The sequence below is a fragment of the Pipistrellus hanaki genome, assembly GCF_964339955.1.
Source record: "Pipistrellus hanaki genome assembly, chromosome: 1".
Taxonomy (NCBI): Eukaryota; Metazoa; Chordata; class Mammalia; order Chiroptera; family Vespertilionidae; genus Pipistrellus; species Pipistrellus hanaki.
The window spans coordinates 26589961-26606277 of record NC_140503.1 but is presented as its reverse complement, the minus strand read 5'-3'; the positions used below and the strand labels follow the sequence as shown (position 1 = coordinate 26606277).

General features: G+C 45.9%; 1 protein-coding gene across 2 annotated transcripts; it reads left to right on the top strand.

Moving 5' to 3' along the window:
* The first annotated feature begins 698 nt into the window (after positions 1-698).
* On the top strand, positions 699-12298 carry RDH12 (retinol dehydrogenase 12). Of its 2 annotated transcripts, none has more exons than XM_084886129.1 (7): positions 699-881; positions 2356-2474; positions 2983-3138; positions 3814-3918; positions 5308-5517; positions 8303-8492; positions 9250-12298. In XM_084886129.1, exons 1-7 carry the CDS (start codon positions 838-840, stop codon positions 9350-9352), a joined length of 927 nt encoding a protein of 308 aa, XP_084742255.1. In that variant the 5' UTR covers positions 699-837; the 3' UTR covers positions 9353-12298. The 2 variants fall into 2 exon arrangements, with proteins under 2 accessions (XP_084742255.1, XP_084742254.1); XM_084886128.1 differs by having other exon boundaries at positions 699-905.
* The last annotated feature ends 4019 nt before the right edge of the window (positions 12299-16317 follow it).

Here is a 16317-nt window from a genome sequence, read left to right as displayed (position 1 = left end):
AGTATCACATACAACACAGAAAAGTGCACAAATCAAGCAGATGACTCAATAAATTTTCACAAAGTGAGCACACCTGTGTAACCAGCACCCACCTCAAAGAACAGAACACTACCTGCGTTCCCAACACATATCTTCCCAATCTTACCCTTTCCCCACCAAGATACCGCTGTCCTGACTTCTCTCACCATTCTTCTGGGGATTTCTTCCTTGTCTTCCTATTTTATTTATTTTAAATATATTTTTATTGATTTCAGAGAGGAAGAGAGAGATGGAAATGAGAGAGAATCATTGACTGGCTGCCTCCTGCAACCCAGATTTGTGCCCTTGACCGGAATTGAACCTGGGACCTTTCAGTCTACAGGCCGATGCTCTATCCACTAAGCCAAACTGGCCTGGGCTTATCTTCCTATTTTAATAACATTTGTATTTCAAGTATCATGGGGTCTGTTGCTTAAGCTAAAAATATTCTATCTTTCAGGGGTGGAGGTGGGGGTGGTTGGAGAGAAAATATTCCCTAGATAAAGGAATAATTGAGGGTAGGAAAGTTGCTGCATTTCCCCTCATTCTCTTTGCTGGTTAGTGTGAGGTTCCACGCTTTCCTCCGCCCTCCTCTCTCAGGACTACATCTCCCAGAGGGCTGTGCTCTGACAGCTCTCGGATTTAAATAGGATTCTGGGCTACGCTTAGAGCCAGGCTGTTGCTGAGAGCTCTGAGAGGAGCTACAAGAGGGAGAAGCAGCCAGAAGCAGACCAGAGTTGGCGGCAGACCAGGAGCCCGAACCCGAGTTAGAGTCGAAGGTGTTGTTGCTAAGGAGCAGAAACTAAAGAAGTTGAAAAGATGATGGTTTTCTTGGGACTGCTCGCCTCCTTCCTTTCCTTCCTGTATGTGATAGCTCCATCCATCAGGTTTGTCTTAATTCAGTGACTCACAATATTTTACAAATCCCTAAACGGGGAGCCACGGAACTTGTAAGTAGACGAATTCTCTCTCGGCTGCTGAAAGAAGAGGAAGGAATAGAGGGTCAGGGGAGAGAAAGTCAGGGCAGAAGAAACAGAAAGAAAGTAATTATGGAGACCTTGAAGGAAGCACCTGGGCTGGGAGGAGAGGGCTGACTTGACTTCCGATTCTAGTGGAGGGTGGAGTGGATGAGCATTAAGTTGCTTGACAGACAGCTTAGGGGAAAGTGCTTGCTCTTTCACGTTGTTCCCCTGGGTTCCTTGGAAGGTCTTCCTTCCTTTGTTGTTTCTAGTGAAGGTGGCCCTGCTGGGTGACTATGGGTGGTCACTGCTGAGGGACTCACTAAGTACCAGGCCTTTGGGGAGGGAAACAAACTCTCTTTCCTCAGCTAATGATGTTTTGGGATGGCTCTTTTGCTGTGGGATTTCTGGAGGCGTCAAAGAAATGTGTGCCTGATAGAGAATTTTCAAATTGCTGATGGTTAAGAAGGTTATGTGGACATATGAGAGAGAGAGTGTTGCTCTGGGTTCTGGCATAGAAACCTGGGTTCACCTTACAGTTTTGCCACCATTAACAAGTGATTTGAACTTCTTTGAGGCTCATTCCCCCCCCCCCCCCCCCCCCCCGTAATATGGGGACAATAAGAGAGCAGTTAAGAGGATAAAATAAATTCCCTCTGGAAAGTGCCTGAGAGTTAAATGGTGCTCAGAGAATCATCTGTCCCCATCTCTCTCCTCTTTTTGGAACTTGTCAAGTAAACTTTATGTAAAAATATGCTCTCTGCACAGAGGTCTGAAAAGAGAGGGTTTCTCAGTGTGCTGATATGATAGGTGGAATGGAATCTCTGAAGATGGCAAAAAAAAAAACACACAAAAAACCCAAAACAAAAACATGTGAAGATGCTGGCTCTCTAAAACTGGAGAGGGAGCCCAAGAGCCACATTTGTATGTGGGACCCCTTGAGGTGCCATTCATCAGTTATTCACTGTCCATGCTGATTGAAGACGGAGGGCTCAGGACCAGGGAATCCTTTAATGCTCTTTGCATGTTTTTAATGCAGGTTAGAGGAGGCAGCTGACCTCCAGGAACCTCCAGAGATAAGAGCTTCGTTATCTTTATCTAATAAGGAAGGTGTCCCTTGGCCCCAGCTCAAGAGCACTTCCTCTGTCTGCCTAGATGGCCGTCTGTAGCTTCTGGACACATGCCCTTCCCATCTGAGCTGATGGTCAGGAGACCCCCTTTCCCATTGGGAAAATGTCCCCTGAAGATTAGCTTGTTTAGAAAACATCTCCCGAGGACAACTGTAAGAAATTCTTCTTTGAGGCTGGATGGATGTTGTGCATCTCTGCTGGGATTGGGAAGAATGGCCCATGAATGCTTTTGCTTCCTTTGCCCGTAGGAAGTTCTTTGCTGGTGGGGTGTGTAGAACAGACGTGCAGCTTCCTGGGAAGGTCGTGGTGATCACTGGCGCCAACACCGGCATCGGCAAGGAGACGGCCAGAGAGCTCGCTCGCAGAGGCAAGTCCCTCCACTTCCATGTCCACAGGGCAGCACCTCCTGTCTCCCCCTTCCCCCCTCTCCGGGCTCTGCCCACATTTCCTTGTCTTTTCTCCCAGGCTTGGAGGCTCTGGTCAGGAATTCAAGGGACCTGGGATTCAAGTCCAGCTGTGACGCCACCTCACTCTGTGGCCTTAAACAAACTTCCCTTCCTCCCTGCTCCATTATTGCTTGTCTTTTATGAAGTAAGACAAACAATGATGTCCATGTATGGTACTGGTCAAGTCCGTTATTCTGAAAAGAGATACTAAGCAACATTAACTGTCAGAGTGTAAAAACCAGGGTTCCCAGCCGGTGTTAAGCTAGTAGCAAGGAGCGTGAGCAGTGCTGCAGTGAAAATTCTAAAGCGTGGCAATACAGCACTCGCTGCTTTAGGGATGGCTGGAGAACGCTCTGTAGTCCCAAGCTCGCTTACCAGACTCTTTCTCAGCCTACAGTCTGAACCCTTTGCCCTCTTTTCTTGCCCCAGGAGCCCGAGTATACATTGCCTGCCGAGATGTACTCAAGGGGGAGTCTGCTGCCAGCGAAATCCGAGCTGATACCAAGAACTCCCAGGTGCTGGTGCGGAAACTGGACCTATCGGATACCAAATCCATCAGAGCCTTTGCTGAGGGCTTTCTGGCAGGTGAGGCCCTGGTGGGTAGCCAGAAAAGCAAGAAGCTGGGTGTGGGCGGGGCCATTCCACCCAGACCTGTCTCTGACCCTTACCTCAGAGCTCTCATGGATTCCACTGGACGGGTTCTGCCACATGAACCAGCAGGGCAGGGAATTGGCGGGTGGACCAGCTGGGCAGGATCCTTATCATGGGATTGCCTCTGCAGTGGGAATGTTGGAGGTATCAGCTCCCTGTCTGGGCTTGTACCTTGGCATCAAGGTGTGGCCCTGATGCCACTCTCTTCTTTCATTCTGAGAAGCAACCTTCTGTCGTCACCAGCACCAAAGGAGGTTGTGTTGCTGCCAAGATTCTTGTGTATCTTGGAAAATAACCAGCTTTTACTAATGACTATGAAATCCATGAGGTTTGGGGACCATGCCTGCCCTGTGTTACCACTGTATGCCCAGCAGAGTGGGCCTGGCCCAGAGTCAGTACTCAGTACATATTTGCTGAATGAATGGATGAATGACTGAATGAATGAATGGTGTCCAGGAAGATATCAATAACTAAAGTTAGGAACCCAAATAATAGTCGTTACAGAATATCACTAGGATAGGTCCAAAGGCAGGAAGTAAATACTCAGGACTGTGCTGGGCAGCTAGCTGGCTTCTTGCTAACGACAGGGCCTCCTTGGTTGTGTTACAGAGGAAAAGCAGCTCCATATTCTGATCAACAATGCAGGAGTGATGATGTGTCCGTATTCCAAGACAGCTGATGGCTTTGAAACCCACCTGGGAGTCAACCACCTGGGTAAGTATTTCTGAGTGAATGAAAAGCAAGGCTGACCCCATCTTGTTCTCTGTAGGTGTAGATGACCATACACTAGTGCTGAGAATCTCCAGTGGTCCTATTGGAGGCCAGGGTTCCAATAGACTGGACATACTGGATTTTTGTCCACTATCCCTCTCCTGACTAGTCCAAAAAAGTGAGGTCCTCCTACACATAGCATTAAAAAACTCCAATTGTCAGAGGGAAAGGAGGGTGGGGGGAGTTAGGAAAGGGTATGAGGGGATAAATGGTGATGGAAGGAGACTTGACTTGGTGTGTTGAACACACAATATGATATACAGATGATGTATTATAGAATTATATACCTGAAACCTATATAATTTTATTAACCAATGTCACCCCAACCTATAATAATAAAAGCATAATGTGCTAATTAGGCAGGACATCCTTCCTTCCGGACAAAGCCAGTGGCCACGGCAGAAGCCTTTGCATGAATTTTGTGCATTGGGCCTCTAGTAAATTAGATAATAAAGTAAAAAGAAACAAAAAAGAGAAACTTCATAACTTTGAAAATAGCAGGAAGAAAAATGCCATTCTTGGATGAGGCTGTGGTAGCATGAGGCTTGCCAAGCAGGCCAGGTGTGGGGGCTGCAGGAGCCTGTATTTGACTGGAGGGAGTCACACCTATAGCTGAGGGCTCAGAAAGCCAAGGGTTGGTCGATGGAGGAGGCAAACCTTGAAGACTTGAGGTATGAGAGGCTGGGGTTCAGAGTTCAAGGTGATGGTTCTGGAGAGGAGATCATGGAATATGTCCTCTGATCCTAGATAAATGTAATTTTCCCTAACTCTTCCACTCTTCCCCTCTGTACACGGGTGTACCTGGACCCACAGTTGTGTGATCATGGTCATAGTGGGGTCAGAAGCCAGCAGGTAGCCTTTGTCCTGATTCAGACAAGTACAGATTAAGTCTATATTGTCTCACCTACAGGCTAGCTCTGGCTTTTGTCTTAAAGAATTCACTAACTCAGACTGTCTGACCATTAGCACTGAGTTACATAAAAATTTGTTCACACCCAGAAGATAGGGAGCTAATGCTGAAGTCCTGTCCCACATCCTGAGCCTGGCAGCCACTCCACACTTAAAAAAAAATTATATATATATATATATATATATATATATATATATATAATTGATTTCAGAGAGAGAGGGAGAGAGAGCTCAAAACATCAATGATGAGATAAAATCATTGATTGGCTGCCTCCTGGGAGCCCCCTACCGGGGATCGAGCCTGCAACCTGTGCATGTGATGTTGACCGGAATCAGTTCGCAGGTCAATACTCTCCCCACTGAGCCAAATCAGCCAGGGCAGCCTCTCCACTCTCCAATCTTTCCTGCTGGCTCTCCTTGCAGGCCACTTCCTTCTCACCCACTTGCTCCTGGAGCGGCTGAAGGAGTCTGCTCCTGCCCGGGTGGTGAACCTGTCATCAGTGGTCCACATTGCTGGCAAGATTCGCTTCCATGACCTCCAGGGTGAGAAGCGCTACAGCCGAGGTTTTGCTTACTGTCACAGCAAGTTGGCCAATGTGCTTTTTACTCGTGAGCTGGCCAAAAAGCTCCAAGGTAAGTCGAGAGAAAGGGCCAGGGTTAAGGTAGCAAAAGCAGGGTTTTCAAGTTCACAGGAATTTCTGAACACCTCAGACATGAACACTACAGTGGTAGGTAGCTCTATGCACAGAGGAGAATGCCCTTGGGAAACTTAAAGTTGAGTCACAGTTAGGAACCTAGGAAGTTACCTTACATTTATGTCAAATCTTATATCTATTATCTGATATTATTTTTCACAACCACCTCTTGCCACAGGCAGAGCAGGTATTATTATTATATGGTTCCAAACTGAGGTCCAAAGAAGCAGGCAGCCCAGGTCTATACGGCTTTAAATCCAGGCTACTTCCCTCTGAGTGCTATTTGCTGACAGTCACGTGGTTAGCTGAGCAAGAGAGGTGCCACTGCCCAGAGTGAGGGAGCTAGGGCTGGACGTCAACCCTCCGGGGTCTAAGTTCTTGCTCTGCCACACAGTAGCCACGTGTGCATAAGGACATGTCCCTTTAACTTCTCCTGACTTCATCCCCTCAACTTTAAAATGAGGTGGGGCCTCTCTTAATTCTATTATTTTTTTTAAAAAATTGATTTTAGAGAGGAAGAGAGAGGGAGCAAGAGATAGAAACATCAATGCCGAGAGACACTGGGGATCAAGCCCACAACCCAGGCATGTGCCCTTGACCAGAATTGAACCCGGGACCCTTCAGTCCGCAGGCTGACGCTCTATCCACTTAGCCAAACCGGCGAGGGCTAATCCTATGATTCTTTCTCTTCCTGGAGTTTTCTTTGAGTTGCTGGCTTTGGGATCTGGAAATCATGGGGACTGTTTGCTATGCTGAATAAGCCAGAGTTCGGAACAGTTGTATTTGCTTTCAGAACACAGAAGGTAGAAGATTAGGGCAATCATTAAAAGCAGTAATAATAATGACAATAATAATTGAGAGTTTTGTGTATGCTATGTACTATGCATGTCTTAACTCATTTAATGCAACATCCCTATGAGGTAGGTGCTACTATTTTTCCCTGCTCCACAAGCAAGCAAAAAAACAAGATAGGCACAGATATATATACACAACTTGACCTAGCAAGTTTCCTAGCTGAGCCAGGACAGTCCAGCTCTGGAGTCCATGCCCTTTGCATCAGAGTCCAGACCTTGGCCCTGCAAGCTGCTAGGGTATGACCTTGGGCAATCACTTTACTTAACCTCACTGTGATGAGACCTCAGTTTTTTTCCCATGGTAAATGGGCATCTTAATATCACTTAGCTCATAAGCCTCTTTGAGAAGCAAATGAGATAATGCAGGTAAAGCACGTAGTCGGTCCATGCACATAATGAGTACTAAAAATAGTAGAGGCAGGCACCAGCCGTGTCTGGGGGGCATGTTAACCCCCATCATCTCCATCAGCACCTCTCAGTCTACACCTCCTAAAATGTGCTTGCTCAGCAAATGTGGCTCAAGCCACTAACTTCCTTTTTATCAACCACATTGCTTCCTTTAAGTCAGGAGTGGGAAACCATTTTTCTGATAAGGGCCATTTGGATATTTATAACATCATTCATGGGCCATGCAAAAATATCAATTTAAAAATTAGACTGTTAGCCAAAACAGGTCTGGCTCAGTGGATAGAGCGTCTGCCTGCGGACTGAAGGATCCCAGGTTTGATTCCGGTCAAGGGCATGTACCTTGGTTTCGGGCACATCCCCAGTAGGGGGTGTGCAAGAGGCAGCTGATAGATGATTCTCTCTCATCGATGTTTCTAACTATCTCTCTCCCTTCCTCTCTGTAAAAAATCAATAAAATATATTTTAAAAAATTAGACTGCTATATTTGGTCAAACATTTAATTAAGTTACCCCTAATGCCTTGGCAGGGCCAGACCAAATAGTTTTCAGGGCCTTATACAGCCCGCTGGTCAGATGGTCTCTACCTCTGGAAGCTTTTTTTTTTTTTTTTTTTAATACTTTATATATATATATATATATATTTTTTATTTTTTACAGATAGGAAGGGAGAGGAATAGAGAGTCAGAAACATCGTTGAGAGAGAAACATTGATCTGCTGCCCTTGACTAGAATCGAACCCAGGACCCTTTTGTCTGCAGGCCAACTCTCTATCCACTGAGCCAAACCAGTTAGGGCTGGAAGCCTCTCCTATAGAAATTCCAAAGATGCCACTGTCAGTAATTTATACTACTACTACTATTGTACTACTATAATAGTATTAGTAGTTCAACTGGTACATGTTGTGGTTTCTATTACTAATACTTAAGTCACAGACATTGACATAGAAGGACCTTCAACCAAGCATTTGTTTTGGAGCACAGAAGGCTGAGAAGGCTATAGATCTTCAATTAATTGATCTCTTCCAGAAATATCTATAGCCTTCTCAGATTTTACCTGGCTAGGAGGGGCACCTTCTAAATCAGGGGGTTCTCTCATTTATGGATATTAAAAAACATTATAAACTGACAAACCAAAAGATAGATATAGAGACAGTAAAGCAACAAGTAGACTGTAAAATTACAGCGGGGAGAGTAGGGAGATCTGGGGGAGATAAGAGATCAACCAAAGGACTTGTATACATGCATATAAGTACAACCAATGGACACAAAACTCTGGGGAGGGAGGGCATGTATGGTGGCGGGCAATGGTATATGTACACAGATAATAATTTAATAAAAAAAAAAAATCAGGGGGTTCTCTTTTCCAAGCCCCTTCTTCTCACTTGCACAGTTTGCAGCAGGAGGTGAGCTGTTTCGGGGGCTCAGAGTGTGTCCCTGCTCTAACTGTGCTCTCTCTGCCCCAGGCACAGGGGTCACCACCTACTCGGTGCACCCGGGCATCGTCCGCTCCGAACTGGTCCGCCACTCCTTCCTAATGTGCCTGCTCTGGCGGCTCTTCTCCCCCTTCCTCAAGTCAGCGCGGGAGGGGGCGCAGACCAGCCTGCACTGCGCCCTGGCCGAGGGCCTGGAGCCCCAGAGCGGCAAGTACTTCAGGTGCGTGGAGGCAGCGCCAGGCCTCTCCCCACCTGTGCGCGGTGAGACTCACCCTTCCGGGGGCTTTGCACCCCAGCTGGCCGAATGTGCGCCTCCTAGCAGAATCCAGGTTTGCGTTGGGCTGGGCCAGTGAATCAAATGCTGTTACTTTTCCAAGGGAAATTACATTAGAAACTTGGCAAGAGAAGCTTCCCTGGCTCTGTTTTCTATCTGTGTGCCATGTTTCCAGGAAAGAAGGCTTTGCAGCTTTCTGAGTGTTTCCCTCTTTTAATGGGATTTAAACACTATCTATCTATTTCTATACAAACGAAGTGAAGAAGAGCATAAGGATAAGTAATTCACACACAGGCATTTCTTCTTTATCAGGACTGCATTTTCCATGAATGTAGGCAGTGAACTGCAGGCTTAGTGGTAATAGCTGTGACTTTGGCACCCATAAAACTGTAGTATTTCCATGCCACATTGCAGTTGCAGAAATACCCAAAATGTCACTTCTGCTCGCCACTACTTGGAAATCCGGTGGTTATTAGACCCAGCGCTAGCTCTTGTTATAGAATATATTCGCAAAGAAGCTTATGTATTACTTACTATGCCATAGATTTTTTACAATATTTAAAAACTGAACCCCAATACAGTTTGTTTCTTTTCATGCAACATATTTTATACATTTAGAAACGTATTCTGAGGAAGAGCCATAAACTTTTCCAGACTGTCAGTGTGCACTCCTGGATGTTTACATTCTTTCTTTGCCCTCCAGTGACTGCAAGAAGGCCTGGGTGTCTCCCAGGGCCCGAAACAACAAAACTGCCGAGCGTCTGTGGGCCGTCAGCTGTGAGCTTCTAGGAATTCAGTGGAAGTAGAGCTGGCCGAAGAACCGCGGCTTTATCAGGTCCGGTCCGCGCCATCACGAAGGGGGACCAAGAAGGCCAACCCTGAGGACTATCCTCCCGGCTGGCTGCTGCTGCGAATCCTGTCCTCCTCCGATTCTCCCGACCCTTCTGGAAACCTCTGCATACCCAACCGTCTTGTGAGGCTGGCTCATGGTATCAGATCTACAGAGCATTCTTCTCCAAGACTTGCAGTGGGCCTCCCTCTCGGGGCAGGAGGAGTAGGCAGATGCCAGGCTGAGCACAGGGATGGCAAAAGAGGCTGGGAAACTGGGTCAGTTTCCTCACAGGAACCAGACGTGCCAGCCAGCAGGCTCAGAGGAGGTGGCAGGAGCACCAGCGTCATGGATTTCCAGGGACTATAGACTCAAACTCTTGACTAATCTCTTTCCTCTTTAAATTCTGCATCCCAATTCTGGTCACAACTCTGGAGTCTGGACCAACTCAGGAAAATCTTGACTTAATCTTGGCCAACTTTGGTTCCTTCCTCTGAGCACCCTGAGTCCCTGCATGAAGCTGGGCCTTCCCATTTTCTTTTTCCACTTCCTTTTTAAAATTTGAAAAAAAAATTTCTAGCTTTATTGAGATATAATTTTTAATCATGCAGATGGTTTCATTTTCTAAAGCATTCCCTTTACCTCATTTTAAAAATAGTTTGCTGATTAAAAAAAAAAAAAATAGAGACAGGAAGGGAGAGGAAGAGAGAGAGAGAAACATCAGTGATGAGAGAAAATCATTGATCAGCTGCCTCCTGCACGTGCCCTACTGGGATCAAGCCCACAACCCAGGCATGTGTCTTTGCCAGGGAATTGAACCAGCTACCTCCTGGTGCACAGGACAACACCCAACCAACTGAGCCACACCAGCCAGTGCTTTACCTCAATTTTTAGAGAAAATAGACTACACACCCCATTGCCTTACTTATTTTCTCAGGGTAGCAAGAGAGAAATGGAACAAAATGGGAAGCCAGCCTTCTATTTCAGTGAGTACTATCTCACCCTACTCACAACCCATAAGCTTGTTATAATATCACATCTTAGAATGCATTATTAAGATGGTCTAAAATAAGATGTTTTGATTGGATATTTCCTCAAATTGCTTCCAGCCATCATGTTTTATTATCTAAGAAGTAATGGAAGTGACTTTAATTACACAGTTGCTAGGTTTCACTATAGATTGAGGCCAGAGGGAATGTAGGACTTAATTGAATTTGATACACAGATGCAGAAAAACCATGCTCTGATAAACCCTCTACCTGAACTCATAGAGGTCTTCTCGCTTCTGGCCTCCCTGCTCTCCTGTGCTTCAGCTCCTGCTGCTTGCCCAAAGTGCTGAAGTCACCAGGAAGAGGTAGAGAGATTACCTAATCTGTAGCCAATTGACCCACAAAGTCAGGTTATTGGTTTCTGTTCTAAGCATCCAAAAGGCATCTGGTGACAAAAATGCCCTTTTCATCCATAGCAAGTAGACTTTTTTTTTTTTTTAAACCCTTTTTATTAAGGAAATGTTTAAATAGAAGAAAGTAGAACAAATGGTAATATGAATCCCCATGTACCTGCCTGTCATCCAGCTTCAACATTAATGTTCTGTCAGTCTTGTTTCATCTATATTTCCTCCAGGACATTTTTGGGGGTGGGGTGGGATAATTGAAAGCATATTCTGGACACCATATATCCATTCATAAATACTTTAATGTGTATACTGAAATAAGAACATTTGTTTGTTCATTTGTTAGTAAATCACAATGCTCTATGTGAATGAAAAGTGGCTATGCAATAAACCTGACAGAATCAGTGATCAAAAATAACCACACAGGTTGCTCTGATCACAAAGTCCTAAATGAATAGGTTTAGCAGTCAGTCACATCCCAGGTCTATAGCTTCCTTAGCAAAGGTCAATCTTTTTTTTTCTTTTTTTTAAAATTATCACCTGAGAATATGTTTATTGATGAGAGAGAGAGAGAGAGAGAGAGGCACTGATGTGAGAGAGAAACATCGATCAGTTGCCTCCTGTATGCTCCCCAATCAGGGAGCAACCCTGCAACCTGGGCATGTACCCAGACCAGGAATCAAACCCATGACCTTTGATGTATTAACTGAGCAACACCAGCCAGGGTAGCAAAGGTCAACCTTTACCTTAAGTGAGCACTGTCCATTGCTCTTATGCATCTAGGATAATATTTCTTAGAAATGTCAGAGTAATTTTATTTTCTAGACTCCTCTTAGGCACAACTACCAGCCCCAGAGCACAAGACCACAGAATCTCTCGTTGTTACCCTGTTCTCTGTATACCATTTCTATGTGCTGTGAATGTTTATTTTTAACTATTCTCTACCCATCAGTGTAAAAGTGTTTCTCCCTTTTGCCTTTTATCCAATTATTGTTTCTCTCCCCACTCCGTAGCCCATCTCCTTAATGTACCACCAGTGGATTTCATGTAACTCTTCTTATGATTCCTCCTTTGAGTCTAATCCTATCTGTAAAAGGGTAATATACAAATTAACCATCACTCCATCACAAGGATGGTGGCGCTCAGAGCCACAAGATGGTGGCGCCCAGTCCCCTCAGTCCTGCTGGAGTCCCCCAGTCCCGGGGAGGTGGCCACTGAGAGTGGCAGCATGCGTGGCCTGGTGGAATGCTTGCTTTGTTGCCACAGTGATGAGGCAAGTGTTCCACCCCGGCCGAGCGAGGAGGGCCTCTGGCCAAGCTGGGGCATGGATGGGCCTCTGCGCCATGGAGAGCCTCTGGGCAGTGGGTGTGGAGCAGCCAGGCCCCGCAGAGAGCTCCTGGCACACAGATTCGTGCACAGGGCTACTAGTGTATAAAATAAGCTGCAAAACTGCCATTCTATGGAGCATTTTCTCTGTTAAGATTTTGCTTGCTGTCATATGTCATCAGTTTGGCTCAAATAAACTCATAAAACCTCTATAGTTTTGAACTTTTCTTATGCTGACATGTAACTGCTAACAACATGAATAATTCCTGAGTATCATTTACTACTTGAAACTCAGGTTACTACTATTGTTATCCCCATTTTACTCACAGGCACTGAGAAGTTCAGTAGCTTGCCCAAGTTCACAAGGTTGACACATGGTAGAGTGGACCCTGGTAGTCTGACCATAGAACCAATGTTTTTAACAGCCATGCATGCTCTATGGCTTCCCAAGGTGGAGGTAATAAATTCCCTCAAGGAAAACTCCAGGAACATGAATGAGCAGAGGGGTGAGGGGAATAGTGGGGAAGCAATCAGCATGTGCTCCCTCCTGAGACCTGGTGCCTCATAGGCTGTTGGGTCCATTGGAAAACCTGGTGAAAAGGAAGGGGGAAAAAAGGAGGGGGGGGTGTGTGGAAACAGGAAAAAGCCATGCTAAGGTGGGAGACAGGGCTGGTGAAGAGCATGCATGGCATTGGTGATCCTGGATTTTTCCTCTGGGCTAGAAGAATAAGCAAACATCGAAAACCGGGAGCACACATGGCTGCTGTCCATGCAGGAGGAGAGCAAGCAGTGCATGAGTGTGAGAGCAGAGATTCACACCTGTGTGAAGTTTAAGGGATGAGCAATGCAAACACTGAGGCAAGAGGCAAGGGCTTGGGGTGAGGCCGTTGATGCATGTCAGAGATGGCTGGTTGTAGAAGAAACAAAGCCATGCACATTGTCCCAATCAGGCCTCAATTAATTGATTATCTGTCTAGACTTAGTGCGGCAAACGCAGGTAACCAGGAGTCAGCAATAACAGCCTATCCCCCAATACTTCAATGTCCAGACAGTGGAGCCGAACCGGAACAGGTGACACACAGAATTAGTATGCAATCACAGAGTGTTTATTTACCGATTCCTAGTGTGTCCTAGGCTCCAGCAAAGGCCACCCAGCGATGCACACTGAAGGATGGATGACAAAAACAGAGACAGGCAGGCGGCCGCAGGTGGTTCAGGCTCACACAGCAGAGCAGTCAGGGGCTGGTCTCTCGGAGCAACGTGGAGTCCTCCTCTTATCAGGCAGAATATTTCAACTGAAGACAGTCTCAGGGTTATATAGACCATGGTAAACAACTTGTGTCCTTATCCGTATGGGCCAGACAGTGTGCCTTATGCTGGGTGCAGAGCATTTACATTTTAAGGGCTCAGGGCTTTTACATCAAGATAGTGGGGTGTTCGTCAGTTTTGGAAGTTACAGAGTATTGGGGTTTCCACACAGCAAACATTTCACATGGTAATTATTTCATACATTAGAGGGGTTTCCTTATGATTATAACATTATGATAACACACGGGCTGCAAGGAGTTGGCTCCAGCTGCCACTTCTAGGCAGGACGCTGGCATTGCTGTCGGTAGCAGAGGTCTTTGAGTCAACCTGCTCACAGTGCTGGTTTCTTCCACTTCCACACATTCAACTGCAGTCACTTCTATTAAATTGGACTCCTCTCTCTATAGAGCTTTTTCTTTTCTTCAGATAGAACAGAATGCTAACACATTCAAAAGATTGTTCCTTAAAATAGATGGGATCCTTAGAGCATGTGTGCTTGGAACCCTTTGGACTATTACATTTTATAGCTTTTCCTGTTTGTCAGACTACTTGTTAGTACGATTCGCTTAATCAAGGTCATCCTATTCTTGATTTGTAGCAAATATCTGAAATCTGAAAAACCTTTTTGTTTTTTCTCTAAGATACACAGAGGCCTGGGGGCCAAGTGCTGGGGACAGGGGCTTCATAGCCTCACCCCGGAGGAGAGGGGCAGGGCAATAGTAAGAGAGCAGGACCTGGAATTCAGGGCCAAACCAGGAATCTACACGTAGGATCCGCATGGTCTAGAAATGATAGGAGGAAAGCAATATGAGTGAGATTCTGGCACCCAAGAATCTCAGCTTAATGGCCTTAGGAACTTTGGGGGCTGAGGGCTGATCGTAAGGTCACAGTGTTTGGTGAAGAAATCCTTCCCATTGAGTGTTAGGGCAGGGGACCATTCCCTGCATTATCATCTAACCATGATCTTTGGAAAACACAGAAATTGTTCCAATTCTATTTTACTCGTCACAACGTCCATACTGTACATGCTCTTTCTTCCCGAAGAACAGCTCTACTTGGAGTATGTGTTATTTCCTGCCCTCCTTGGCAGGTGGCACAGCTCAGCCAGATCAAAGTAGTACAGGGCTGAGATGCTTCTAATCAAAAGGCTTAACCTCATTGAAAGAAGTCTATGGCCCTAGCTGGTTTGGCTCAATGGATAGAGCGTTGGCCGGGGACTAAAGAGGCCCGGGTTTGATTTCAGTCAAGGGCACATGCCCAGGTTGTGGGGTCAATCCCCAGTAGGGGGCATGTAAGAGGCAGCAGATCAGCAATTCTCTTTCATCATTGATGTTTCTATTTCCCTTTCCCTTCCTCTCTGAAATCAATAAAAATGTATTTTAAAAATAATTAAAAAACAAAGAAATCTGTGCAATATTACCTGGCCAGGGAAAGTATTTTAAATCTGAAGTTTTCTACTTTATCTCGAATTGTTGGGTGCACTTATACTTAACAGTAGTGACACCGAATATACAAGAGCTAAGAGCAAAGAATGCCACAAAGAAAAGAAAAAAAAAAAGCGATTATTGGTTTTACATGTTGTTGGCATTTTCAGAATGTTGAACAATCATTGTTCCCCTTGCTTAGATTCTAGGCTGTCACTTCTCATGGTGGTCAGGTGCTCCCACAAGACTCAGCCTCCCCCAGCACCGCTCCCTGGGAGCCATCTCACGCTCAAGCTTCATCTTGTCTTTGTGTAACTGACTGTCCAACACCGAAAGTGTTGTCTAGTCTGCTCAGCCTTGGCAAGGAACAAGTACCAGCAGTGGCCTCCTGTCATGTTTCCAGAAGAGACTTGCCCATGTTAACTATCCAGCAAGGGAAAGAAAGGCCTTAGCTCAGCATAAATGACTTTGGGAATCCGGTGGCTGAGTCACTATTCAACCTTCCCATCTCTGCTGCTTAGATTTCCCCATGGCCACAGAGGCCATTTCCCTTGAAATCTGTTTGTGCTATGGATGTGGCTTCCTGCCTGGCTGAGGATACAGGAGGCAAGATCTGGACGAGAGGGGCTCAGGGATTACAGCCATCCTAGACTTCTCTGCAATGAGGTGCTTCCTTAGCTGACCCAGGCCTGCTGCCTTCACTATTCCTGGCTTCTGTTAAGCTCTGAAACCATTGGCTAGCCTAGTCCAGGTGAGGAAAACCTTTCCCTCTGGCTTGACAGAGACTGGCCTCAATTTCTTCAACATAAAACTTGTCTGGGACACTACAGGAAAAGGAAACAAAAGAGACATTTGAAAATCAAGAGGCAAAGAGTTCCAGAGCATAGATTACCTCTGTGATGTCTAACTGCACAGATGACCTTGGCTGGCTCCTGGCCCTTATCTGATACAACTGCGTATTTAGCATGGAGAATCTAGCTTACATCTTTGCCTCTTTTAGTTACAAGACAGACACCCACTTGGAACAAGCTTAGGCCAAACGCCATAAAACATTTTGCTCATAAATTCAAGGAAGCGTTGAAAGTAGAAAGTGGGAAAGGGCTCTTTTCCTCCTGGTCCCAGATGCTTTTGAGAACTGGGTGCTTCGGTATAAGCATGGCCAAGTCCAAGAACGACACCATGCACAACCAGTCCTGAAAATGGCACAGAAATGGCATCAAGAAATCCCGATCACAAAGATATAAATATCTTAGTGGGGTGGACCCCAAGTTCCTGAGGAACATGTGCTTGGCCAAGAAGCACAACAAGAAAGGCCTGAAGAAGATGCAGGTCACAATGCCAAGGCCATGAGCGCACATTCCAAGGCTACCAAGGCTCTCATAAAGCCCAAGGAGGTCAAGCCCAAGATCCCAAAGGGTGGCAGCTGCAAGCTCAATCAGTTTGCCTTTCATTGCTCACCCCAAACTTGAGGAACACACTGTGCCCTCATCA

Bases quoted from the DNA above. Each gene is read 5' to 3' on its own strand.
- RDH12 (XM_084886128.1), top strand. From the start codon at position 838: ATGATGGTTTTCTTGGGACTGCTCGCCTCCTTCCTTTCCTTCCTGTAT. The intron at 2,475-2,982 runs GCAAGTCCCTCC...TTCTTGCCCCAG, and splicing joins CAGAGAGCTCGCTCGCAGAG to GAGCCCGAGTATACATTGCC. The intron at 3,139-3,813 runs GTGAGGCCCTGG...GTTGTGTTACAG, and splicing joins TGCTGAGGGCTTTCTGGCAG to AGGAAAAGCAGCTCCATATT.